Below are 23,730 nucleotides of genomic sequence, written 5' to 3'. Positions count from 1 at the left end.
CTGAGGCAGTTGGATCGCCTGAGGTCAGGAGTTCAAGACCAGCCTGGCCATCATGGTGAAAGCCCGTCTCTACTAAAAATACAAAAATTAGCTGGGCAAGGTGCCGTATGCCTGTAATCCCAGCTACTAGGGAGGCTGAGGCAGAAGAATGGCTTGAACCCAGGAGGCAGAGGTTGTAGTGAGCCAAGGTCATGCCACTGCACTCCACCCTGGGAGACAGAGCAAGACTCCATCCAAAGTAAGTAAGTAAATAAATAAATAAATACTAATGACAAAAGCTAATATGTATACAGCATGTAGTATGCACCAGTCCAGGCACGTAACTGACAAAATCTTCACAACCATCCTGTGAGGCAGGTACTATTGGCACTGTCTGAGGCAGGCACCTCCCCTTTGCAGATCAGGAAACTTGGAGGCAGACAAGTTAAACAACCTGCCCAAGACCATACCCTTAGTAGGTGCCCTGCTAGAACTGGAATCCAGGCACAAACGTCTGTCCATTTCTTCTTAAGGAAGACACTAGTACCATCAATGACAATGAGTAAGAGTACTTATTCTACCCACTTTCTGCTTCTCCTCTTCGGGTTTATCATTCTGGACTCACCTCCCTTTCCTGGCCCCCACCCAACTCGAGCATTTTCGCCCACGTAGAGGTCGTGGTCCTAGAAGAGGGCTACAGGTCAAAAAGGGGTGGGGCCGAGTGGGAATTCTAGCGAGGAGCCTAGTATTTGACGGAGGAGGGATGGGCTGGGTAGGTCCCCCGCTCCGACAGGGCTCTTACGCCATATGTGACGCAAATTAGCTTACGAGCCGGGGGTGGAGGTGTCGTCAGCATCCGCCTGCGTTTGGCAGAGTTGCAGCAAGGGGGGCATGTAGACCCCGCCTCATAGCGGGGTGGGTAGCGGCAGGCTCCGCCTCGGCCCCTCCTTCAGGCTCCCGCCAGCGTCGCTGCGGCTCCGGCCCGGGAGCGAGCGCCCGGAGCTCGGAAGGATGCGGCGCCCGCGGCGGCCTGGGGGTCTCGGGGGATCCGGTGGTCTCCGGCTGCTCCTCTGCCTCCTGCTCCTGAGCAGCCGCCCGGGGGGCTGCAGCGCCATTAGTGCCCACGGTCAGGAGGAAACTTGGGCTGGCTGGTGGGGGGGGGGTGGGGTGGGCAGCTTGGGGCCAGGAGGGAAACTGGGTGGTGGTGGGGGTGAAGTGTCAGAAAGCTTAGGGAGAATATGGGTTGGGGGAGTCAGGCGACAGAGGAGGGTGAGAGGGCGTCTGGGAGGAAAGGGGCGTAGGCCTGGAGGTGGGGCTGGGAATACGGGGGCGGGACCTAAGAGAATTGGGCTCCGGGGAAGACTGCAGGTTCGGGAGGACACGGGGTGCTTGTGGACAGAGGGACTTAGAGACCGACTGCGAGACCCCAGGAGAAGCCAGTTGCGCCGAGGCGCCAGGGGAGTAGTGACAGGCACTGAATGGGAGGGGGCGGGGATGTGGCGGAGAGGGTGAGGGAACGGCGATCCCTGGGCAGTGGAAGCCTGGGCCGCAGGCATAAGGTCCTAGCTGGGCCGAGAGAGAGGCCAGGGTTTCTCCGTAAGCCTAGAGAGGCCGATTGCAGCGATGTGATCTCCCGTAACAGGGAACAGCACGGGGAGGGGGCAGAAGAGGATAAAGAGGGGAGGGTCCTCTCCTGTCCCCCTCCCCACAGCCGGGCCTGGTGCTGACTCACATCTGTGCGGACAGAGACAGTCAGCGCTGACTCACGGGCGGAGGGTGGGGGTAGGAGGGTGGTGCGTGGGGGAAGGGGCGCAGCCTCGCCGCCTGGCGCCCTCTTTCCCCAGCCGGGCTTGGAGGCCCGAGAGACAGAGTACTTCCTGTGACGCTGTGGGTTGGCAGAATAGAACGGAGGGCTCAGGTCTTGCGGAGAGTCCTCGTTCTGTGACCCCTTCCTCTCTGGTAACCGCCTCCAGGCGAGCCCCTGGCGGCGCCAGACTCAGAACTTCAGCACCGCGGACAGCGCCAGCGGCCCGGGACAGCGCCGGGAGAGCTGCCTTAGAGACCCCCTCCCATACCCGCTTTCCCCCGACCGGGCGAAGTGTGCTAGGGTTTCCACCTCTTCTGGGTTCCAGGCTATTATAGGATGCTTTTGGATATTTGGGGATGAAATTCCCCTTTCTCTCAAAATTTGGCCAAAATTTCTCCTACAGTAATTCTATGAGGACAGACAAGTATGTTATTCTCCACCACTTCTTTCTCCCTGCACCTGGAAGGTTTCTTCCCTATCACTCAGTTAAGTAAACAGACGCTTTTAAGGATCCAGACTCACAAATTCTTCAAATCCAAAACTAGATCCCATGCTTCCTTTTAAGAATTTTAGGCCTGATTTTTACTCTCCTCCCAGCTTAAGGCCTTCTTTAGAATGAAAGAATAAACTGCATCTGCTTCCCCCTTTCCCAGCCTGTCCACCCATCTGCCCATTCTCTGTGTGTGGGTGTCTGAGCCTCTGCTCACCTGTTCCTCTACAGGCTGTCTATTTGACCACAGGCTCTGCTCTCACCTCGAAGTCTGTATTCAGGGTGAGTGAGGCCCAAGTGTAGAACTGACAAGATGGGGGGAAGATGGGCAATAAAAAGCAGGAAAGGGAGAGAAGGCCAGAAAGGAAGAGGGCTACTGGGCTTGAGAAGAAGGAGGACTTGCCTGGAGGAGGAGAGGTAGGGGAGGAGGTGAAGAGAATACTGTTCATTTGCAACCTGGACTTCAAAAGGCCTCTTGTTCAAGCCTCCTGCTGACACCACTTTTGTGCCCTTAGATGGCTTGTTTGGACAGTGCCAGGTGGGAGTGGGGCAGGCCCGGCCCCTTTTGCAAGTCACTTCCCCAGTTCTCCAACGCTTACAAAGTGTGCTCCGACAACTCATGTCCCAAGGTGAGGTCTGGGTGTGTTGGAGGAGAGAGATTGGAACTTGGTTAGTTATGGGTGGGGAAGAGCATTTCTCTTCAAGGAACATTTTTAACACACCCACTGCTGGAGCCTCATCTTCCCAGATCTTGCTGGAGTGAGAAGTGGAACCCTAGAGATCAGCTATTCACATTTAGACTCTCTGGAGAAGCCCAGAGGAGGCTTCTAGAAGAAGCCAGTGGAAGGCCAGCTTCCTTAGGACCAGTTCCTCTCCCTGGCACTGAGTGCTACAGAGACAAGAACACTGTATTCCTCAGCCAGGATAATATTCCACTCACCCAATTCCTCATTCAACAAGTATTTATTGAGTACTAACTATGTAGCAGGCATAATTTTAGGTATTTGGCATGTATCAGGGAATAAAACAAAGATCTCTGCTTGCTAGAGTTATATTTGGGGGATAAGGGGAGGAAACACACTATAAAAGGTAGAAAATATATAGTGTCTTAGAAGATGATAAATGGCATGGAATATTACAGCATGATAAAGGGATCAAAATGGTGAGGTAGAAAGCTACAGTGTTAAGTCAGGTGGTCAGGTGGAACTTATTGAGACTGAAATTTGAACAGACTTTTTAAGGAGGTGGGGGAGTTTGTCAGGTTATCTAGGGGAAGAGTATTTCAGGCAGACCAAACAGCTAGGGCAAAAGCACAAGTCTGAAGAACACATAGAGGCCAGGAGACTGAAGAGGATTATGGAGAAGAGCAGAAAGTGCAGTCAGGTAGGTGAAGGGTAGGGGAATGTGTGGACATTGGCTTTACTCTGAGTAAAGAAGGAAACCATTACAAGATTTTGAGCATAGGTGCACATGATCTGACTTACCCTTTACAAGCATCACTTTTGCTGCTGTAATGAGAATAGAATATATGGAGTCAAGAGTTGATGAGGAAGACCATTCAAAACTACCACAATAAGGTGCTCTGTCTATGGAGTAGCCATTCTTCACTTCTCTAATAAACTTCCTTTCACTTTACTAAAACAAACAAACAAAAACTACCACAAGAACTCAGATAAGAGGTGAATATGGATTGGGCCAGGGTGATTGCAGGGAAGGAATGAAAAATGACAGAATTCTGCATTTATTTTTAAGGTAGTCAGCATTATTTCATGAAATATTGGATATGGTAATAAAGAGAGGAGTCAAAGGTGTTTTTATTGGATTTTGCTGTTGTCGTTGTTTGAGATGGAGTCTCGCTGTGTCGCCCAGGCTGGAGCACAGTGATGCAATCTCATCTGCCTCCCTGGCTCAAGTGATTCTCCTGCCTCAGCCTCCCAAGTAGCTGACATTACAGGCATGTTCCACCACTCCTGGATAATTTTTGTATTTTTAGTAGAGACAAGGTTTCACCATGTTGTCCAGGCTGGTCTTGAGCTCCTGACCTCAAGTAATCAATCCACCTTGGCCTCCCAAAGTGCTGGGATTACAGGCATGAGCCACTTCGCCTGGCCAGGAGTCAAAGGCTTTATTTACTGAATAACTGAATCAGGGGAGATGTCACTAATTATAATGTGGAAACTTGCAAATGGATCAACTTGGTAGAGGTGTTCAGCTTTGAATACGCTGAGTTTAAGATGTCTAATCAAGTGAAGTGGCAAGTTGAATATATAAGACTGGATTCTGAGAGAGAGGGATCTCAAGTAGAGTTACAAATTTGAAATTCCTTGGCATATAAATGTTGATTAAACCCACGAGGTAGATGAGATAACTAAAGGATTGAGTGTCTATGAAGAAGAAGACCAAAGATTAAGTCCTAGATAATTCTATTAAGAGGACCAGGAAAAAGAGGGGAACCATCAATCTCCTCTCAGGGAGACTGAGGAGGGGAAGCCAGTGGAGTAGAATTAAAAACAACAGTGTTCAGTGTCCTAGAAGCCAAAATAAAGTGTATCAAGGAGGAGGAGTGACCAAGTGTCAAATGATGATTACGGGAAAAGTAAAATTAGATATGAGAATTGACCACCAGATTTGGACATGCAGAAATCACTTGCGATCTTGACGAGAGCAGCTCTGGTAGAATAGTTAGGAATAAAACCCTGAATAGGGTGGATTAAGAGGGAACAGAAAGAAAGGAATTGGATACACCCAGTGTAGGGAAATTTTTCTAGAAGTCTTGCTGCAAAGAAATGGAGTGATCGCTATCGAGGAATGTGGGATCAAGCAGTATTTTTCTTAAGATGGAAGAAAGTGCATATTATCTGCATGGGAATGATGTGAATAATTCAGCATAATTCAGCAGAGAACAAAGAAAATTATGTAGGAAAGAGGAGAGAATTGCGAGAATATTCCTGAGTAGGTGAGAGCGGATGAAATCTAGTGCTCAAACAGAGGAACTGGCTTTAAATAGGAACACAAACAGCTCATCTAATGTTAAGAAGCAAGGAGGCAGATGTGGATGTTGGTAGATGCCAGAATACAAGTTAAGAACAGCATAGATTATAAATCCAGAAACAGAGAAGAAAGGATGAGGGTGGAAAGTGGGAAATTATTCCTTTAGAACAAGTGACTAACCTATCCTAACAGCAGAGTTTTTTGGGGAAAAGAGTCAAATAGGAGAGTTGTCTCTGAATAAGATGATGATACTGACGACTATGATGATGATGACAATGAGAATGATTATACGTGTTTAAAACATGTGGATTGTGCTTTAGAGTTTTCTAGACACTTTGATTTCCCTGATCACACTTGATTATTCACAACAGCTCCCTGAAATATGTATTGTTTCCACTTTATAAACAGAGGAAGTTGAGATTCAGTGTCAACATAAAGAACAATAATAATAATAATTGTAGTAATGGCATTTGTTAAAAGTTCATGACATGACAGGCACTATTCTAACCATTTGATGTGTATATATGTTATTTTAATTATAATAATCCTAGGATATTTTATAGCCGAGGAAATTGAAGCTTGGAGAGGTTCAGCACCTTGCCCAAGGTTACACAATTCATCAGTAGCAGAGGCAGAATTCAAACTCAGGCAGTCTGGCTCCAATAGCTGTACCTGAGGGTGGGAAGAGGACAGCTCAGATCACCCACTGGGTTTGTCTCTCTACTCTGACAAACCCCACAAGCTGCAGGGCAGAGGGTACAGTTCTGATCCCCAGTGGGCCCCATTACTGGATCCTCAGACTCCCGAACCAACTTACCCTATCCCTTTTCCTGACAGGATTGTCCTGGCATGATGACCTCACCCAGTATGTGATCTCCCAGGAGATGGAACGTATCCCCAGGCTTCGACTCCCAGAACCCCGTCCAAGGGACAGGTAGGCAGCCTTTCTTGACAACTCTAGCAATGGTGAGGCTGATGAACCTCTGGTCATCCTAATAGATGGAGGGAAGGGGAAGAAAGTGGGCACCAAGGCCAGCATGCTGGGGCACAGGCAAACAGATGCAGGAATGCTCACTCTCTGACATGCTCCCATGGCCAACAGGAGCTTAGCTCATCTCTAGGGATCCAGAAAAACAGGGGCATGTTTTCAATGTTTTGAAAAACCTTGACATTGGATACTTTTTAAAAAGCATCAATGTAGTCATCAAGGGAGAGATTAGAATTGCGTTGGACTGAAGTTGGTCAATATTCAGTTTCATTACTATATGAATTTCTGTATGGCAGGAGGCACCATCATCTTTTTGTGGTTAGGACCTCAAAAAGACTCTGCAAAGCAGAGGAAAAATAAATGAGGTTTATGGAGCTCAGATGATGATACCAGGATGAAGACAGCATAGTGGCGGGGGACGGGGGGTGGAGGAGCAATCCTGAATATTTGGACATACACTTGGAGGGCCAGGTGTGGGGACATGGCACACAGGGGCAACGGGGACAGCTGCAGCCACGGTTCATCTAGAGAAGTTCCTGGCTGCCTTCCCCTGCTCCTGTGTGTCCCTTCTCCATCCCCAGCCTCATGATTCACCAGCCTTTGCAGCTGTTCCAGAGATCCAGCCATGCTCACCAGAGAAGCAGATACCTCTGCTCTCCGCTTGGCCGTCTGGTCCCTCCCCATGCCCACCCAGCCCATCTCTCTTCCCCTGAGGTCACTCAGTCTCTTAAGAGGTCAGGCCTGCTCTTAACCACTGAGGTTGCCTGGCCCCATCTAGTTCTGCCTTATAGGCTCTTAGGCTCTCTATACCCTTCCCCCTGCTCCAGCGCACACACTTTGCTTTCCCCTCCAGGTCTGGCTTGGCACCCAGGAGACCTGGTCCCACTGGAGAGCTGCTTTTACAGGACATCCCCACCGGCTCCGCCCCTGCTGCTCAGCATCGGCTTCCACAACCACCAATGGGCAGGGGTGGAGCTGGGGCCAGCTCCTCTCTGTCCCCTCTGCAGGCTGAGCTGCTGCCCCCTCTCTTGGAGCATCTGCTGCTGCCCCCACAGCCTCCCCACTCTGCCCTGAGTTATGAACCTGCTTTGCTGCAACCCTACCTGTTCCACCAGGTAAGCCCTTGACTCTGGCACCACCTAACTGCAGTCCCACAGTCCCTCAGCCCTGACTTCTGCTCTTACCCAGATCTCTGGTTTTCCACAGTTTGGCTCCCGTGATGGTTCCCGGGTCTCAGAAGGCTCCTCAGGGGTGGTCAGTGTCAGTCCCCTGCCCAAGGCTGAAGCCCCTGCCCTCTTCAGCAGAACTGCCTCCAAAGGCATATATGGGGACTCCCCTGGCCACTCCTATGGGGACCTTCCAGGGCCTTCACCTGCCCAGCTTTTTCAGGACTCCGGGCTGCTCTATCTGGCCCAGGAGTTGCCAACGCCCAGCAGGGTCAGGATGCCAAGGCTGCCAGAGCAAGGGGGCAGCAGCCAGGCAGAGGACTCCCCAGGGGGCTACGAGAAGGATGGACTAGGGGGCCACAGAGAGAAGCCTGCCTCCCCAGCAGTGCAACCAGGTAACAAAGTCCTCAGCATCCACCTCCCTGTGGGAGCTGTTTGGGGGAACCATGGTGGGGACCCTCCCTGATAATCCATGCATTTGTTAACTTGTCCTTAAAAGTCATTCATCCATTTAAGGAATGTCTAATGATAAGCTGTTCCATGCCAGGCACTAAGGAAGTGGTGGGGACACCGTAGGGAATGGGAACACCGTGGGGAGTGACTCTCCACTGGAAGGAGAGCCAAAATGTCCTGAAGTTTGGTCTGGGCCCCGGGGAAGACCTTTTCCCTAACGTGTGGACAAGGGCTGGGAAGGGGAGGGCAACCTTTAGTGTCCTGGTGTTTGGGAAGAGTACTTAATGTGTTAGTCCCCTCCCACCCTGAGTCACCCCCCTGCATCCCACAAGTTCGCCCCACAATCAACCCTAAGCTCTGTGTCTGGCTCCCAGCAGATGTGGCTCTGCAGAGGCTGGCCGCTGTGCTGGCAGGCTACGGGGTAGAGCTGCGTCAGCTGACCCGTCAGCTGACTCCTGAGCAGCTCTCCACACTCCTGACCCTACTGCAGTTACTGCCCAATGGTGCAGGAAGAAATCCAGGTGAGTGTCCAGGCAGAGGGAGGGACCAGCATCACCCAGCTCCGTGGATGCCTCTTGCCCCACCTCAAGACCGCATGGAGTAGCCTGGAAGGGAAGAGTCAGGCCTAGGGAGAGAGAGTTCCTTTGAGAGATAGGATTATTACCAGTAAGGTGGGAGCAAGGGGGTAGAGTGGTGAGCTGAGGAATTAGATCAGGAAAAGACTAGAGGGTGAAAGTAATGGAAAAAGCAGCCAACGGAGGGTGTGAGCAGGGAAAAGGAGGCATCAGGAAAGGTGAATCAGTGACAATGAGGGTGTAAAAATGGGCTTAGCCAATGCTAAGAAGGCAGTAATTGATAGGTAGAGATGAGCAAAGAATAGCTTTGAGAGAGATGGTCAATGACAGAGGGAGTTGGGAGGAGGAAGCAAAGATGAATGAGGCCAGGCTTAGGGTGAGACTAGTAACAGGGTCTTGGTCACTGACTGAGGAAGAAGACCACAGCAAATGTACCAGGCTCGGGGGTTCTGGCCCTTTCTCCCACTTGTGATGTGGGGACCTTGGCCATGGCCATTTTTCCAGACTCTTGTTTTTCCTGTCTCACAGGAGGGGTTGTAAATGTTGGAGCTGATATCAAGAAAGTGAGTCCCCAGCACCTCCTTGACTCCTCATCACCCCATGGCAGCACACCCCCTTGACAAACCTAGATCTCAAATTCAGGACCCAGAATCCGTATCCTCCCACCCCTCATTTTGGGGAAAACCAAGGCCTAGAGACTGCAAGTCATTACCTAAGATCTCGCATCAAGTTGATGGCAGAACTGGGGCTAGGAAACCGAATTCTTAATTCATTGATCTTTTCACTGCAATCATTTCACACCATTCTCTGAGGATTCCTAGGGAAGGAGGGAAGTTTCGATCAGGGAGCCCTTCCTGAGCTTCCATAGCTGGAGGAGCTCTGCTTCTTTCCGTTTCGTGTGTTGGAGTTCTAAGACTCTGTGGCTAAACAGAAGTCTAGAAACCACTGCCTGCCTGTTCATCCTCTACCCCAACTTCTCTGGCTGCAGAGGTTTCCCTCTCCAGCCCCATTCTGTGGATTAGAACAGACCATTTTCAATCATGCAACCCTTTATTCATTCATGCATGCACTTGCCTCACATGATCTGGTGTCCTCTCTGTACCCAGCACTGCAGTAGTCCCCGAGGGTAGAAAGCTAAAAGCAGGTCCTGAGCTCCACTGTGGAAAGCTCAGAGTCCAGGGCACCCCTTCCCCCAGCACTGTCCAGATGCACACCTCCACCCTCTCTTCTGAACAGACAATGGAGGGGCCAGTGGAGGGCAGAGACACAGCAGAGCCTCCACCCCCCACACCCTCCATGCCTGGATACCCCACTGCCAGCCCCACCTCCAGTGAAGTCCAGCAGGTGCCAAGCCCTGTCTCCTCTGAGCTTCCCGAAGCTGCCAGACCCCCCGCCACACCTGTCCTGCTGGAGAAGAAAAGTCCACTGGGCCAGAGCCAGCCCACAGTGGCAGGACAGCCCTCAGCCCAGCCAGCAGCAGAGGAATATGGCTACATTGTCACTGACCAGAAGTAAGGGCTGCATCCTGGGAAGCCTTCCAGTCAGCTGAGAGTTGGGCTGGCCTGCCTACCCAGAAGCAGAGAGCAGAAATCCAGATGTGTAGGGACAGGGAAGTGGCAGGCTGCTCTGTGCCCTTGGAGTGACCTGTTTTAAGAAAGTGATTCAGTCAGGTCACACCTGGATCCCCAGCACTTTGGGAGGCTGAGGTGGGTAGATCACCTGAGGTCAGGAGTTTGAGACCAGCCTGGCTAACATGGTGAAAACCTGTCTCTACTTAAAATTTAAAAATTAGCTAAATGTGGTGGCAGGTGCCTGTAATCCCAGCTACTCGGGAGGCTGAGGCAAGAGAATTACTTGAACTCAGGAGGCAAAGGTTGCAGTGAGCTGAGATTGTGCCATTGCACTCCAGCCTGGGTGACAAGAGTGACACTCTGTCTCAAAAACAAACAAACAAAACATGACTAGGCACAGTGGCTCACGCCTGTAATCCCAGCACTTTGGGAGGCCGAGGTAGACGGATCACCTGAGATTGGGAGTTCGAGACCAGCCTGACCAACATGGTGAAACCCCATCTCTACTAAAAATAGCAAAAATCAGCCGTGTGTGATGACACGCACCTGTAATCCCAGCTATTAAAGAGGCTGAGGCAGGAGAATTGGCTTGAACTCGGGAGGCACAGGTTTCGATAAGCTGAGATCGTGCCACTGCACTCCAGCCTGGGCAAGAAGAGCCAGACTATATCTCAAAACAACATCAAAGAAAGTGACTGAGGGTTGCCCCACTTTCCTTCCTCTGCCTTCTCCCATCTCCAGGCCCCTGAGCCTGGCTGCAGGAGTGAAGCTGCTGGAGATCCTGGCTGAGCATGTGCACATGTCCTCAGGCAGCTTCATCAACATCAGGTGAGGCTGGCATCTTGCTGGGGCAGTGGCCAAGATCTAGAAGGCAGCTTGAGCCAGGAGGTGGCTGGAGGGGCTTGGGGGAGGAAGGGCAGACAAGGTCTGAGCTGAGGGATGCTCCCAGCTGTATTGAAGGTACAGCCACACCCAGCCCGTTACTGGCCCCACCCAGCATCTTCCTTGCCTCAGATACCCTTGTAGCGCATCCCGGATCTGCTCCAGCCCCATCCTCTAATCGGGAGGGGGCCGGAGCTGGCCTCTTTTGGAGTCTGCGGTCTAGGGTGGAGAAGGCAGTAACATAGCTCCTATCTGGCAGTGTGGTGGGACCAGCCCTCACCTTCCGCATCCGGCACAATGAGCAGAACCTGTCTTTGGCGGATGTGACCCAACAAGCAGGTAAATACCGCGACCTCAACTCCAGGGTTGGCCCCAACCCCATTCCTAAGAGGATATATCCAGGCCTGTGGCTGATCCCCCCTTGAATGTTCCTGGCCCACATGGGCCCTGCCTGCCGCTTGGCAGAGCAAGACAGAGGGTGGAGACCACACGGGGCTGGAGCGAATCTGACCTGCGTCCTCCCTGCAGGGCTGGTGAAGTCTGAACTGGAAGCACAGACAGGGCTCCAAATCTTGCAGACAGGAGTGGGACAGGTATGCGCTAACTGGAGAATCAGTCAAGGCCCCCAGAGGGCTGATGTTGTCCACAAGAGCTGGAGGTGAACTAGAGGGGAGAACTGGAGCTGAAACCTGTGCCCGGCTTGCTGGGGGCGGCCTTCGCCCAAGCAGTCCCTCCCCCTGCAGTTCTCTTTCTGACCAGCAGATGGCGCAGGTGTCCCCTCCCTGCAAGAAAGGCCTGAGAACTAGCTGAGCCACCCTTAGCCAGCTGGAGGGAAGTCTCCAAATTCCAAGGGAAAACCTTGCACAGAAAGCACATTATACTCAAAATAAGTTTTGTTTGTTTGTTTTAGACAGTTTCACTCTAATCTCCCAGGCTGAAGTGCAGTGGTGCAATCTCCGCTCACTGCAACCTCTGCCTACCAGGTTCAAGCGATTCTCCTGTCTCAGCCTCCCAAGTAGCTGGGATTACAGGCGCACACCACCACACGTGGCTAAATTTTTTGTATTTTTAGTAGAGACGGGGTTTCACCATGTTGGCCAGCCTGGTCTCGAACTCCTGACCTCAGGTGATCTGCCTGCCTTGGCCTCCCAAAGTGCTGAGATTACAGGTGTGAGCCACCACGCCCGGCCTACACTCAAAATATCCTTGTCTTCTGCATGCAACACTGGTGCCTCACATCCTACAATTCAATTCCTAGGGTTCTCTGTCTGCTTCTCTGTCTATTTTTAAATGCAAACACTCCTCGGGCTCTGTGGTGTGGTTGACTTGACCTGATGGGGATTGAGAAGCAGAATCTGAGCCCGTCCGGCTATCCCACCATCCCCCTATACTCCCAGCTTTCTTCCAGGAGATGTCCTAACAGGGAGTGTGGCATGGGACGGGGCTGAGGAACAGCTCCGAAATCTCCCCATGCCACTGCCTCCCTTGATTCTAGCCTTGTTCCCACAGAGGGAGGAGGCAGCCGCAGTCCTTCCCCAGACCGCGCACGGCACCTCTCCCATGCACTCAGTGCTGCTCACTCTGGTGGCCCTGGCAGGCGTGGCCGGGCTGCTGGTGGCTCTGGCTGTGGCTCTGTGTGTGCGGCAGCACGCACGGCAGCGGGACAAGGAGCGCCTGGCAGCCCTGGGGCCTGAGGGGGCCCATGGTGACACTACCTTTGAGTACCAGGTGTGCAGCCCCAGAAGCTGGTTGAATAGAGGAAATGCAAGGAGGTTGGGAGTCTCTGTCTTGCATGGAGGGAGGGTAGGAATTGAATGGAGAGTGAGCCCCCATCCCTGGGAAGGTCCAGTGGAGGCTGGAGAAGCCCCAGTGGGAGGGAGTACAGTGGGGGCCTTTGTGAATGGGTGGGAGCTGGGAGCATATGATGCCTAAGGTTCTTCTTGGTGTGGTGCTTCTGGGGTTCTGGGATTCCACTCTATCATGTCTGAGGCTGACATTAGCCCCACCCAAGTAGAACAACCCTGAAAAGGACCAGGGCCAGGCAGAAGACCCTACCCCAGAGGAGGTGAGTTTCACTGAAACTCAGTCAAGGACAAGTCTAGGAGCCCACCGTTGAACCCAGGGCCCTGTTGAAAGTTGCAGGGGACTCTTGGACCTCACCTGGTTCTTCCTCCTTAGGACCTGTGCCGCCAGCACATGGCCACAAAGTCCCTGTTCACCAGGGCAGAGGGTCCGCCAGAGCCTTCTCGGGTGAGCAGCGTGTCCTCCCAGTTCAGCGATGTGGCCCAGGCCAGCCCCAGCTCCCACAGCAGCACCCCGTCCTGGTGCGAGGAGCCGGCCCAAGCCAACATGGACATCTCCACGGGACACATGATTCTGGTCAGGACATGGCCTGGGCCCCGAGTGGGTGAGGGAATGGGATGGCAGGAGAGACCAGGCTGGCTGTGTGGGCCAGAGCCAGACCGAGGCACCCCCACAGGCGTACATGGAGGACCACCTGCGGAATCGGGATCGCCTGGCCAAGGAGTGGCAGGCCCTCTGTGCCTACCAAGCAGAGCCAAACACCTGTGCCACTGCGCAGGGGGAGGGTAACATCAAAAAGAACCGGCATCCTGACTTCCTGCCCTGTGAGTGAACCCTGCTGGCCAGCCCGGCCCAGCCCTCTCTCCGCTGCGAGGTCTGGAGGGCTTAGGGGAAGGGATTGGGCTTCTGGCTCAGGCTGAGTGGCAGAGGTCCCGGGATGCCAATGACCAGAGAGCCATCTGGGGTGAGATGTGGGTCTTTGCAGATGACCATGCCCGCATAAAACTGAAGGTGGAAAGCAGTCCTTCTCGGAGTGATTACATCAATGCCAGCCCCATTGTGAGTGGCCCTGACTCCAGCCCCCACCTCTGTCCCATTATTAACCTGGCCCTATGCACTCCATTCCCCTGTGGTCACCTCCCACCCCACCCACCCCCTGGAATGGTGGGGCCTGATATCCTAGCAAGGAAAGGGGGAATGGCCAGCCTTCTCAGACCCTGACCCACTTGCTTTGAAAATTCACAGTGAATTTTCCCACACTGGCTCATGGTGTATCTTCCCTGCCTCCAGATCGAGCATGACCCTCGAATGCCAGCCTACATAGCCACACAGGGCCCTCTGTCCCATACCATCGCAGACTTCTGGCAGGTGGGTTCTTAAAGGGAGGGCTTCTCCGGGGTCCTTGTGGCCAGCCAGGTCCCAGGGAGGTTAGAGTGGAGCTCACCTGGGTCTCTGTCCTAGATGGTGTGGGAAAGCGGCTGCACTGTCATCGTCATGCTGACCCCGCTGGTGGAGGATGGTGTCAAGCAGTGTGACCGCTACTGGCCGGATGAGGGTTCTTCCCTCTACCATGTATATGAGGTCAGCGGGGCCCCACAGCAAGGGGACAGTGGGTGTGGGGACAGTAGATGATGACTACTCAACAGTCTTTTTAAAAAGCCTTTTATTGGCTGGGTGTGGTGGTTCACACTTGTAATCCCACCACTTTGGGAGGCCAAGGTGGGCATATCACACAGTCAGGAGTTCAAGACCAGCCTGGCCAACATAATGTATTTTTTGTAAAAACACAAAAAATTAGCCAGGTGTGGTGGCAGACACCTGTAATCCCAGCTACTTGGGAGGCTGAGGCAGGAGAATCACTTGAACCTGGGAGGCAGAGGTTGCAGCGAGTGGAGATCATGCCAGCCTGGGCAACAGTGTGAAACTCTGTCTTTAAAAAAAAAAAAAAAAAGGCTTTTATTGGCCCTGCTCATGATTTATACACGTATGAATATATATAAACACATATATGCACACACATATATTCACACACATACATACATACATGTGTGTGTGTCCTGTCTAGAGCCAAAAAGCATTCATAGAGACATAATAAAGGCACAGAAATAAAACTATAAAACCATCAAAACTGAGGTACAAAGCTAAGAGCTAAATGCATACAAGACAGGAAAGGTAAGTATACTCAAAGACTGAGATTAAGACCTACTTCAATTGAGCCTAATTTAGCTCTGAGTTTCCTAGTGGCCAAAGCAAAGAAAGAAATACCACCAGTTACATATGTTATTAATGTAAAACAGAAACAAACTTTTTCATTAGGAGAGAGACTAGGTGGAAAGGTGGAGAAAGAGGGGGAACTGGGCAGAGGCCAAGCAGGGGAAAGAGGTTTCAGATAAACGGGAGGTGAGTCCCCATAAGACAAAATAAGAACAAAACAGAAGCTTCTCATCAGCACATGAGCCTGAATAGCAATTTATCTCCCATCAAATAAGCACATTGCAATTTTGTTTTGTTTTGTTTTGTTTTTTGAGACAGAGTCCTGGTTCTGTCACCCAGGTTGGAGTGCAGTGGCAAGATCTTGGCTCACTGCAACCTCTGCCTCCCAGATTCAAGCGATTCTCCTGCCTCAGCCTCCTGAGTTGCTGGGATTACAGGCGCGCGCCACCATGGCCGGCTAATTTTTGTATTTTTAGTAGAGACAGAGTTTCACTATGTTGGTCAGGCTGGTGTTGAACCCCTGGCCTTGAGATCCGCTCATCTCGGCCTCCCAAAGTGCTGGGATTACAGGCGTGAGACACGGTGCCCAGCCGACGGGGTATTTTTTTTTTTTTTTTTTTTTTTTTTTTTTTTGAGATGGAGTTTTGCTCTTGTTACCCAGGCTGGAGTGCAATGGCGCAATCTCGGCTCACCGCAACCTCCGCCTCCTGGGCTCAGGCAATTCTCCTGCCTCGGCCTCCCGAGTAGCTGGGATTACAGGCACGCGCCACCATGCCCAGCTAATTTTTTGTATTTTTAGTAGAGACGGGGTTTCACCATGTTGACCTAGATGGTCTCAATCTCTTGACCTTGTGATCCACCCGCCTCGGCCTCCCAAAGTGCTGGGATTACAGGCGTGAGCCACCGCGCCCGGCCCGTATTTTTTTTTTTTTTTTTTTTTTTAAGCCTTTCATTGGTCCTGCTGGTGGTTAATGAAAAAAATCAGAAGAGAATATTACAGAATTTCATCCAAGTTTATGGTACGTGTAGCACAGACACTCTGGTAGACCCTGCGAGGAAGAGGAAGGAGAAAGTCCGACCTCGAGAGGTTCACAACAGTTGTGTCTGGGTGCAAAAGGCTACCAGTGGTCCTGAGCAGTAGATAAGTGACAGGCACCCAGGGTTCCTGGGACCGCTGGGACTTAGAATTTGAACCGGCCTGGGAGGGCCGAGGGCGGGTTAGAGAGACCGAGAAGGCCGCGAGGAGCGCGCGCAGACTAGACGCGGGGACTGGGGCGTCCCGCGGCGCTCAGGCCTGGACCCCGCCGGGCAGGTGAACCTGGTGTCGGAGCACATCTGGTGCGAGGACTTCCTGGTGCGAAGCTTCTACCTGAAGAACGTGCAGACGCAGGAGACGCGCACGCTCACGCAGTTCCACTTCCTCAGCTGGCCGGCAGAGGGCACCCCGGCCTCCACGCGGCCCCTGCTGGATTTCCGCAGGTGAGCGCGGGCGCCCTCGCCTGGAGGGGCCGCCTGGGCGGGGGCGGAGCAGGGATCCGCCCGCCAGCTCGGCCTGGAGCCTCGGGTTGGGCCAGAAGCCTCGGCCTCTGACCTCTGGCCGCCCCCAGCAGAGCCCACCGTCCCACCCCTCAAATCAGACCTGCGGCTCCAGCTGTGCCGGTCCCCGCGTGGGCCAGCTCCGCGCCGGCCGCTGCTGCTCCGCTCCTCCCTCTCACGCTCGCGGGACTGGCTCCTTCGCCTCCATCTGCTTCCTCTAGGGGGCCCTCCAGCTTTCTGGCTCCCCTCCCTCTCGGGGCCCCTGCTTCCTCTCTTCCCGTTTGCTCCGGCCTCACCGTCTCCAGGTCCTGTCCTGCGTTGATCGCTGCCCACTCCATCTCTCTCTCCCTCCTGCCCGTCTCCCCTCCTTCATCCCTGTCCGTCTCTCCGCCTCTCTTTTTGTGTCGTTCATTTTTTCCTTTCCTCTTTCTTACTCTTCTCTCTCCCCATCTCTTCCTCACTCTGTCTCTGCCTTACCCATTCCCTCTCTCTCCTTTTCTCCCTCCGCGCTTCCCTTCCTTTCTCTCTGTCCTTCTCCCTTGTTTTTCTCCACCTCCTTCCCTGTCTGCCGGTTTATCTCGGTTTCTCTCGGCCTCTCTGTCCGTCCCTCCCTCTTCCTGCCGCTGCGAGTCTCCTCCTCTCTCTGTTCTTCCCTCCCTTCTCCCCTCTTTCTCTCTCTCCCTCACAGCTGCCAGCGTCATTTTTGTGATCTGCAGCTAGTATTCTCACTCCAGTTGCATAGTCACAAAAGTGATCATTGGCAGGTGTGGCTGCTGCATGGACAGACAGGACATGTGGCCCGGGGACCACCCCGAGCGGGGAGCAGGGGGAACAGGGAAGAGGCAAAGACTGTCAAAAGGAGTGTGGGAGGATCTCTGGACTGGGGGAGGGGGGCGCTCAGTGGAGCAGGTGGGGCTAGACAGGGGCTACCCGAGAGACTTACCCTTTACCTACACTGACACCAAGACAGGTCAGCCCTCCAGCGTCCCCTACCTTTCCCAGCTCCAGACAGGTAGTTGGGAAACCCGCCACCAGGGGCAGGGGCCCACCCGCACCACACCCTTCTCCTGCTTCTCCCCTTGCCAAGCAGGCCTGAGGTCTCTAGGTACTGGACAAAGCAGCACTGCTAGGGGTGGGGACCTGGGTATAGTTTCTGAACCTCAGGACAGCGGTTTCTAACTGGGGTCCTTGAGAGCTGAGACACAGGCATCTTGAAAGCAGTGCCAGGGTATCAAAACTATTTCCTTTTTTCCACGTTTTGAAAATCCTGATAGAACTAGCGCATGCATCTGTTTTAAGGCTGCACAGTCACTTCATCTACTTGATTGCAAAAAAAAAAAGAGAGAAAAAAAGGCGGCAGTGAGGGCGCTGCACAGATAGCTGGCCAGGCACAGTGGCTCACACCTGTAATCCCAGCACTTTGGGAGGCCGAGGTGGGTGGATCACAAGGTCAGGAGTTCAAGACCAGCCTGACCAACATGGTGAAACCCCTTCTCTACTAAAAATACAAAAATTAGCCAAGTGTTGTGGCAGGCACCTGTAATCCCAGCTACTCAGGAGGCTGAGGCAGGAGAATTGCTTGAACTCAGGAAGCAGAAGTTACAGTGAGCTGAGATCACGCTGCTGCACTCCAGCCTGGACAACAGAGCAAGATTCCATCTCAAAAAAGAAGAAAAAAAAAAAAGGCTGCATAGATAAGCTAAAAGACTGTTTTTGCTTTAGGCTGGAATTACGTAAACTCAGTTGGCATAAGATATCCAGAAAAAATAAATTGGTGGTTAAGAAATGCAGTTCGGGGGCTGGGCAGAGTGGCTCACGCCTATAGTCCCAGTGCTTTGGGAGGCTAAGGGGGGCAGATCACTTGGGGTCAGGAGTTCAAGACCAGATTGGTCAACATGGTGAAACCCTGTCTTTGCTAAAAATACAAAAATTAGCTGGGTATGATGGCGCATGCCTGTAGTCCCAGCTACTCGGGAGGCTGAGACAGGAGAATCGCTTGAACCTGGGAGGCAGGGGTTCCAGTGAGCCAAGATCATGCCACTGCACTCCTGCCTGGGTGACAGAGCGAGACTCCCTCTCAAAATAAATAAATAAAAATAAATGCAGTTCGGTGAAGATGCCCCAGAAAGAAAACAAATTAATAAAAGAGACCCTAAGAAAGTGACCCTGAGCAAGTTCCTTGGCGTCCCCCACCTGTGAGATGAGGATGATGACACATACTTTAGAGCAGAGGTCCCCAAGCTTTTTGGCATCAGGAACCAGTTTTGTAGAAGACAATTTTTTTCACAGCTTGGAGACGGGGTAGTTTGGGGATGAAACTGCTCCCCCTCAGATCATCAGGCATTAGATTCTTTCTTTTTTTTTTTTTTTTTTTTTTTTTGAGATACAGTCTTGCTCTGTCACCCAGGCTGGAAAGCAGTGGCATGATCTCAGCTCACTGCAATCTCTGCCTCCCTGGTTCAAGCGATTCTACTGTCTCAGCCTCCCAAGTAGCTGAGACTACAGGCAGCGCCACCACGCCCAGCTAACTTTTGTAGATTTAGTAGAGACAGGGTTTCACTATGTTGGCCAAGATGGTCTCGATCTCTTGACCTTGTGATCCACCCACCTCAGCCTCCCAAAGTACTGGGATTACAGGGGTGAGCCACCCCACCCGGCCACATTAGATTCTTATAAGGAGCTTGCAACCTAGATACCCCACATGTGCAGCTCACGATAGGGTTCACGCTCCTGTGAGAGTCTATTGTACCCACTAATCTAACAGGAGGTGGGGCTCAGGCAGTAATACTCGCTTGCCCACCACTCACCTACTGCTATGCAGCTCAGTTCCCAACAGGCCACAGACTGACACCATCCATGGCCCAGGGATTGGGGACCCCTGCTTCAGAGGATTGTTGCAAGATTTGATAAAGTACATAAAATCTAGTGTAAGTGCCTGATACATAGCAAGGGCTCAGTTAATTCAAGATGCTACCTATTATCATTATTAAGTGAGTGAAAACAACTATTGTGACTGCTCTTCTGCCCCAGCCCTCTGACATAACAGCCAGTGAGCTAGAAAACCATATGGACTCCTATAAAGCCATTCTAAGTCACCTGGCCCTGTAGCTGAAGGACTGCAAAGTTCCAGACTTCGATCTGACGACCCCTAAGAAGGTTTTCCCTAGTTCTGGCCTGCAGGGATATCAGGAATATGCAGGTGACTCCCAAAGCAGAAAGGTCATAAGGGACAAGGGCCGGTTAGATGGTTCCATTGAGAGATGGAACCCCCTGCTCCTCAATGAGTCATGATCAGGGGCAGCAGAGAAAGGTTTGAGGTCCAAGTGGACCCCAAGTCTGAATATAAGCCAGCCACAGAATGCCTGTGCTGAAGTGAGTCTGCTCCAAGGAGACAGGGAGTAGCACTATGTCCCAAGTTGAGGGGTTGGGGTTGTCCTCCCCTGGCCCAGGGAACGCTATGCCCAGGGCAGCCTGATGTCACAACTGGTAAGGACCATTGGAGCCTGAGTAGGGAGGAGAACAGCCTGGGTAGTCATAGAGGATGGCAGAGGGGCAGAGCAGGGATGTAGCAACACTGACACCTTTGAAGTCACCAGAAAGCCAGGACTTGGGCAGAGGAGGCTCTTAATATGATGATGTATTATCATCAATAATTTCTACCATGTATTGAGCACCTACTATGTGCCAGACCTGGCACTGAGCTCTTTACGTGAGTTATCTCATGTGGCCATTATGCGAACCCTAAGGATGTTACTATTATTATCCTCCATTTCACAGGTAAGAAAACTGAGGCTCAAAGAGGCTAACTCAGTTGTTCCAGGCACATGGTTGGGCACCTAGCTTGTAAGTGACAAGGCAAGCCCAGTGCCAACCACCCTAGCTCTGGCTCTTTGCCTCCAGCCCTGGCTCCTTTCTCTGACCATCTTCCCCCACTGCCCTGGGCAGGTGGGGAGAAAAGGAGGAAAGAGAGACCCACAGCATGCGTTTCAGCTTCCCTTTCCCTCAGCCGGTGCCCACTGGCCCTCACGCCCATTTCTTGTTGCAGGAAGGTGAACAAGTGCTACCGGGGCCGCTCCTGCCCCATCATCGTGCACTGCAGGTGGGTGGAGGGGGTTTCCTGTCCCTGGTCCCACTCCCTGTGTGTGTCTCCTATGCACATTGCCTGCCTGTCCCCTTGGTGCCAGCAAACTGCAGGCGCAGGCTCCAGCACACCACCTGTTTTTAATGGCCAAAATCACGTTCACATTTTTAAATGGGTGAAGAAACAAGAAGAAAAGTATGTGACACAAACTGTACGTGGCCCACAAAGTTGGAAATATTTACCATTGTCCCCTGATGTACACAAAAAGTTTGCTGAAGGCTAGAGAGGCCCATCCAATCCCCTCCTGCTGGCTCCACGGCAGGGCTGAGCCGTGGCTCTCCTTTTTGGTTGTCCCATTGCTCAAGTGACACCCACAGGTCACAGACCCCCTTCTCAAGGCCCAAGTCTCAGCGTGCAGGTGCTATGAGCTTTCCTTCATCCTCAGCTCACTCACACCCTCTCCAAGCCAACCCAAATGGGTCACTCAGTGTCCTCCCCATTCCAGGCCTCCTCTGTCCCTCCCCTTTCTGCTGCATTGCAATCTAAACCTGTCATTAACTCCTGTTTCAGTGATGGTGCAGGGAGGACCGGCACCTACATCCTCATCGACATGGTCCTGAACCGAATGGCAAAAGGTAGGGAGCTTCCCATGGTGCCCGCAGCCCCCAGGCCCTTTATAGAGGCTCCCTAGCACACAGGGTCCTGGGAACTCGGAAGGAGCAGGTTGTCAACCTCCAGCCTCTGCCCAGTCCTCCAAGACCTCCCCACCAAGGAGGCCCCAGGCTTTCTGGGTCCCATCCTCCTCTGGACACCCCCTGAGCAGCCCCATCCCCCCCATCTTCAGGAGTGAAGGAGATCGACATCGCTGCCACTCTGGAGCATGTCCGTGACCAGCGGCCTGGCCTTGTCCGCTCTAAGGTGACTGTACCTTCCTGCCCCAACCCCAGCTGCCACCCTTCCCTAGCACCCACTTCTTGGCCACCCTAGGGAAAGCAGCAGCTGCCAACCTCTCCCACCTGCCTCTGCGTTTCCTCCAGGAGGACTCCCCTCCTCCCAGGGGACCTGCCTAGGGGTCTCCACCCCCACTGAAAGCCCCCCACCTCAAGGGCAGAGCAGAGGCCAGGCCTCTCTGTGACCATCCTGCCCCTGCCCTTCCCCAGGACCAGTTTGAATTTGCCCTGACAGCCGTGGCAGAGGAGGTGAATGCCATCCTTAAGGCTCTGCCCCAGTGAGACCCTGGGGACCCTTGGTGGGCAGCCCAGCCTTTGTCCTTTGCCTGTGTGGGCATCTCTGTGTACCCACTCCTCACTGCCTGACCGGCCACCTCTTGGGCATGCCCAGCCCTTCCTAGAAGAGTCAGGAAGGGGAAGCCAGAAGGGACACACCTGCCCAGCCTCACGTATGCCAGAGCCCAGGGCATCCCAGAGCCCGGGGCGTCCCATGGGCGCTCTGCAGCCAGGAGGAGAGGAAAGGACGTGGGCAGCAATTCTACCCAGAGCCTTCTCCTGCCTGTGTTCCCTGGCTTGGCTCTCCCATGGCTCTCCCATGGTTCTGGGAGCTCTCCCTGTGTCTGTGTGTGCCCCCCTACGCTCCAGTGTGGAAGAACAGGGTGGAGAGTCACCACACCCGGCTCTCTCTGCTTCTCAGCCCCGGGCCTGCCTCCTTGACTCACACTTGGGCATTCCGCCCTCCCTGCCCTCATGCCCAGCCTCCTCCCACCGCCCTCCAACCATGTGCTGCTCAACCTCTCTCCTTCTGGTACAAGAGAACATTTCTAGAAAAATCTACTTTTGTACCAATGTGAATAAAGTTAGTGTGTTGTCTGTGCAGCCGCAACCCAGACTTCTACGAGTTTGTCTGCTCTGGTTCCTGACTCCAACCCCAGCCTCAGTCTGGAGCCCGTCCCTGCTGGTCTCTCAGGAGGTGCAGAGAGCACAGCAGGAAAGGACCAGCTGCAGTCAGGCACTCCTGGGCAGGAACATAAGCTTAGAACCACAGGGATTCCTATGTGGCCGGCAGTCTCCAAAGTGCTTTACATGACGAGCCCCATTTTATAGGGGGAAAAGACTGAGGCACAGAACTTTCTTGTGTAACATGTAACACAACTTGTAAGATTATAAAGTGGCTGGGTGCAGAGGCTCACACCTATAATCCCAGCACTTTGGAAGGCAGAGGTGGGCAGATCACCTGAGGTCAGGAGTTCAAGACCAGCCTGGCTGACATGGCAAAACCCCGTCTCTATTAAAAATACAAAAAAATTAGCTGTGCATGGTGGCGCATGCCTGTAATCCCAGCTACTCAGGAGGCTGAGGCATGAGACTCCCTCGAACCCAGGAGGTGGAGTTTGCAGTGAGCCGAGATCGTGCTGCTGTACTCGAGCCTGGGTGATAGTGAGACTGTCTCAAAAAAAAAAGAAAGAAAAGATTGTCAGGTGAGTTAGAGTCTGCACCTGGCTGACTAACCTCCTCTCTATGCCTCTCCTCTCAGTTCTTTTTTTGTTTTGGGTGTCACCCAGGCTGGAGTGTAGTAGCATGATCTTGGCTCACTGCAACCTCTACCTCCCAGGCTCCAGCAATTTTCCTGCCTCAGCCCGGGGAGTAGCTGGGATTACAGGCATGAGCCACCATGCCTGGCTAATTTGTTCTAGTTTCAGTAGAGAAGAGGTTTTGCCATGTTGCCCAGGCTGGTCTGGAACCCCCGAGCTCAGACAATCTGCCCATTTCGGCTTCCCAAAGTGCTGGGATTACAGGTGTGAGCCACTGAGCCTGGCCTCCTCTCAGTTCTTCCCAGCTGCTTTGTGCCCTTCAGCTGCCGGATTGAGGTGAGCACTGAACAAGGTGACTCTAGCAAAGTGCCTGCTCACCTTAGGCAAAACTCTGACAGTGGCCGGGCCTGTGAGATGCTAGGAAAGGCGTTCCCCTGGAGGTAAAGGACACTTTCTGTCTCACCCCAGCTCCTGCCCTGTATGGTCCTAGAAGGCACACTCACCTGCGTGTCATGAGGTGTCCTTGGACAAAAGTGGTGGACATTAAATAAGCCGAAAAGAGCCTTAGGCCTGGGGCTATTTGGGAGTTGGCCACTTACCTGGGCTCAGGCTCAGTCTCCTTAAATAAAAACAGGGCAAACACCGTCTGCCCTGAGCAGGAGTGGAGGGACTAGCCGGCAGACCACAGGCCCTGCCACTGTCTCACCCA

At 52.9% G+C, this 23,730-nt stretch overlaps 1 protein-coding gene across 10 annotated transcripts; it reads left to right on the top strand.

Annotated features, from left to right (window-relative positions):
- The first annotated feature begins 702 nt into the window (after positions 1 to 702).
- PTPRN (protein tyrosine phosphatase receptor type N) lies at positions 703 to 22,372 on the top strand. 10 transcript variants are annotated; one of them, XM_078328614.1, is made up of 23 exons: positions 703 to 751; positions 2,508 to 2,558; positions 2,792 to 2,905; positions 6,105 to 6,201; positions 7,109 to 7,370; positions 7,462 to 7,816; positions 8,252 to 8,395; positions 8,978 to 9,012; positions 9,686 to 9,960; positions 10,762 to 10,848; positions 11,162 to 11,241; positions 11,431 to 11,495; positions 12,412 to 12,630; positions 13,081 to 13,281; positions 13,382 to 13,529; positions 13,691 to 13,764; positions 13,996 to 14,073; positions 14,167 to 14,286; positions 16,232 to 16,398; positions 20,501 to 20,554; positions 21,107 to 21,171; positions 21,381 to 21,454; positions 21,697 to 22,372. In XM_078328614.1, exons 3-23 carry the CDS (start codon positions 2,896 to 2,898, stop codon positions 21,766 to 21,768), a joined length of 2,682 nt encoding a protein of 893 aa, XP_078184740.1. In that variant the 5' UTR covers positions 703 to 751; positions 2,508 to 2,558; positions 2,792 to 2,895; the 3' UTR covers positions 21,769 to 22,372. The 10 variants fall into 10 exon arrangements, with proteins under 10 accessions (XP_078184740.1, XP_035161716.1, XP_035161714.1 ...); XM_035305825.3 differs by having other exon boundaries at positions 8,249 to 8,395; XM_035305823.3 differs by having other exon boundaries at positions 7,444 to 7,816; positions 8,249 to 8,395.
- The last annotated feature ends 1,358 nt before the right edge of the window (positions 22,373 to 23,730 follow it).

This window comes from Callithrix jacchus, chromosome 6 (genome assembly GCF_049354715.1).
Source record: "Callithrix jacchus isolate 240 chromosome 6, calJac240_pri, whole genome shotgun sequence".
Lineage (NCBI taxonomy): Eukaryota > Metazoa > Chordata > Mammalia > Primates > Cebidae > Callithrix > Callithrix jacchus.
This window is presented reverse-complemented; position numbering and strand designations above follow the sequence as displayed.

Excerpts from the sequence above, each read along its gene's own strand:
- PTPRN (XM_008999539.5), top strand. The coding sequence starts at position 991 with ATGCGGCGCCCGCGGCGGCCTGGGGGTCTCGGGGGATCCGGTGGTCTC. Across the intron at positions 8,396-8,977 it reads TGGTGCAGGAAGAAATCCAG|GAGGGGTTGTAAATGTTGGA; the intron begins GTGAGTGTCCAG and ends CCTGTCTCACAG. Across the intron at positions 16,399-20,500 it reads CCCCTGCTGGATTTCCGCAG|GAAGGTGAACAAGTGCTACC; the intron begins GTGAGCGCGGGC and ends TTCTTGTTGCAG.